The sequence below is a fragment of the Oryza sativa genome, chromosome 3, assembly GCF_034140825.1.
Source record: "Oryza sativa Japonica Group chromosome 3, ASM3414082v1".
In the NCBI taxonomy this organism is placed as follows: domain Eukaryota; kingdom Viridiplantae; phylum Streptophyta; class Magnoliopsida; order Poales; family Poaceae; genus Oryza; species Oryza sativa.
The window spans coordinates 7,066,490-7,068,100 of NC_089037.1; the positions used below are offsets into that span (position 1 = coordinate 7,066,490).

A 1,611-nucleotide genomic window follows, 5' to 3' on the forward strand; every position below is an offset into this window, starting at 1 on the left:
TGTACACTACTAGAAAACATGGATCGACACAGTAACACGAGCAACCGTATGCCCCTGAATCTGGCAGCATATGCATCCACGCACAGGGGGTGACACGGTGCATGCAGAGCCATGAGCGTCTGGCACGTCCACACGCGCGTCCGCGTCAGATAAACACTCCACATGTGAACGCGAACAGCGGAGTAGACCTAGCGGCGACGGCACATTGCTGTCCTTCATGTGGTGTCTTGGCATATCAGCCTCGCTCTTCTTCTTCACCCTATATAAAGCACTTGGTTAAGCTTGTAGATCACCCAATAATTAGCCTGTGATCCCTCATCCCTGAACTTCCCAGAGAGGGAGAGCTCAGAGAAAAAGGGCGAGGCATGGCATCCAGCTCCAAACTGTCTGCTCTCTTCTTGACGGCAATTCTGCTCTGCCTCATCTGCACGAGGAGCCAAGCAGCAAGGCCTGAACCGGGATCCAGTGGCCACAAATCACAGGTACAGTCACCATGTAATGCATAACCTGGTCGAACTCTACACAGTATTTGCATTTTGCTTCCAATCTGAGCAGTTTGGCTATCGGTGCTGGCTATCTAACCGCGTTCTTCTTGGTGTTTCTAGGGTGTTGTTGCCTCCAGTATTGCCCATCAGAAGAGTGTTGGTAGTTCTGGAATCGGTGTGGAAATGCATCAGGGAGAACCTGATCAGGCAGTGGAGTGCAAGGGAGGGGAAGCAGAGGAAGAGTGCCTGATGAGGAGGACACTAGTTGCTCACACCGACTACATCTACACCCAAGGGAATCACAACTAGTGTAGCACAGTAGCTGTGCAAATATATGCACCAGTGCTCTTTGGCACAAGTTTCTGCCCAGGGTAGTTTGGAACACGGGAATTTTCCACGATTCTTGGAGGAATGAACTAGCTCTGACGCACAGTTTCTACAAGATCTTCTGTGAATTCCTGCGTTCAAACAAGCAAAGAAGAAAGGCTTGATGAGGCAAACGGATATCGATCTTCTGCAGTTCATTTCTGTGGATTGTACCAACCCCCCCCCCCCCCCCTTTTTTTTTTTGCGGGGAGTGGATTGTACCAACTTTGTAGTGGACTATCTGTACATTTCTCGCTCCTTGTTCTTCAGCCCGTATATCCATTCTCGACTTCCGGCCATCACCTTCAGATAGTACATGGAACTTTGGGATGTAAGCACTGTAGATACTGAACTTATGTATCCATCTTGCCTCAGCTATAATAAAATTACAGTTTCTAATATCTATCGAATCTTTCTTGGGCCAAAGTGGACGAGTTATGTGTATGATTTTTGATTTGGCATGCCGGCCGGTGGAACCAGAAGAATAATTTGACAAACTAACAGTTTTAGATGTAGTGGCATGCATTTAAAGATTTCAGCAAAGTGGATAATTTTCTGCATACCATTGCTTGCCTTTTTAGGGAATACGCAAGGAGCACACTTTTTTCATAAAGAGAAATAAAGATTATTTACAGACCAAGAGCCCCAAATCAAAAAACAGAAGGAGACGGAAACTGGAACCGGCAAATGAACATAAGCCTATTATCACGATATTGACTGTCTACCACGATAAAAAGAACTCCCTGCAAACTAATTATTG

At 46.4% G+C, this 1,611-nt stretch overlaps 1 protein-coding gene across 1 annotated transcript; it reads left to right on the forward strand.

The window, feature by feature from the left end:
• Window positions 1-267: 267 nt before the first annotated feature.
• LOC4332157 (phytosulfokines 4-like) lies at window positions 268-1,254 on the forward strand. Its single transcript, XM_015773848.2, has 2 exons — window positions 268-482; window positions 606-1,254. Exons 1-2 carry the CDS (start codon window positions 366-368, stop codon window positions 792-794), a joined length of 306 nt encoding a protein of 101 aa, XP_015629334.1. The 5' UTR covers window positions 268-365; the 3' UTR covers window positions 795-1,254.
• The last annotated feature ends 357 nt before the right edge of the window (window positions 1,255-1,611 follow it).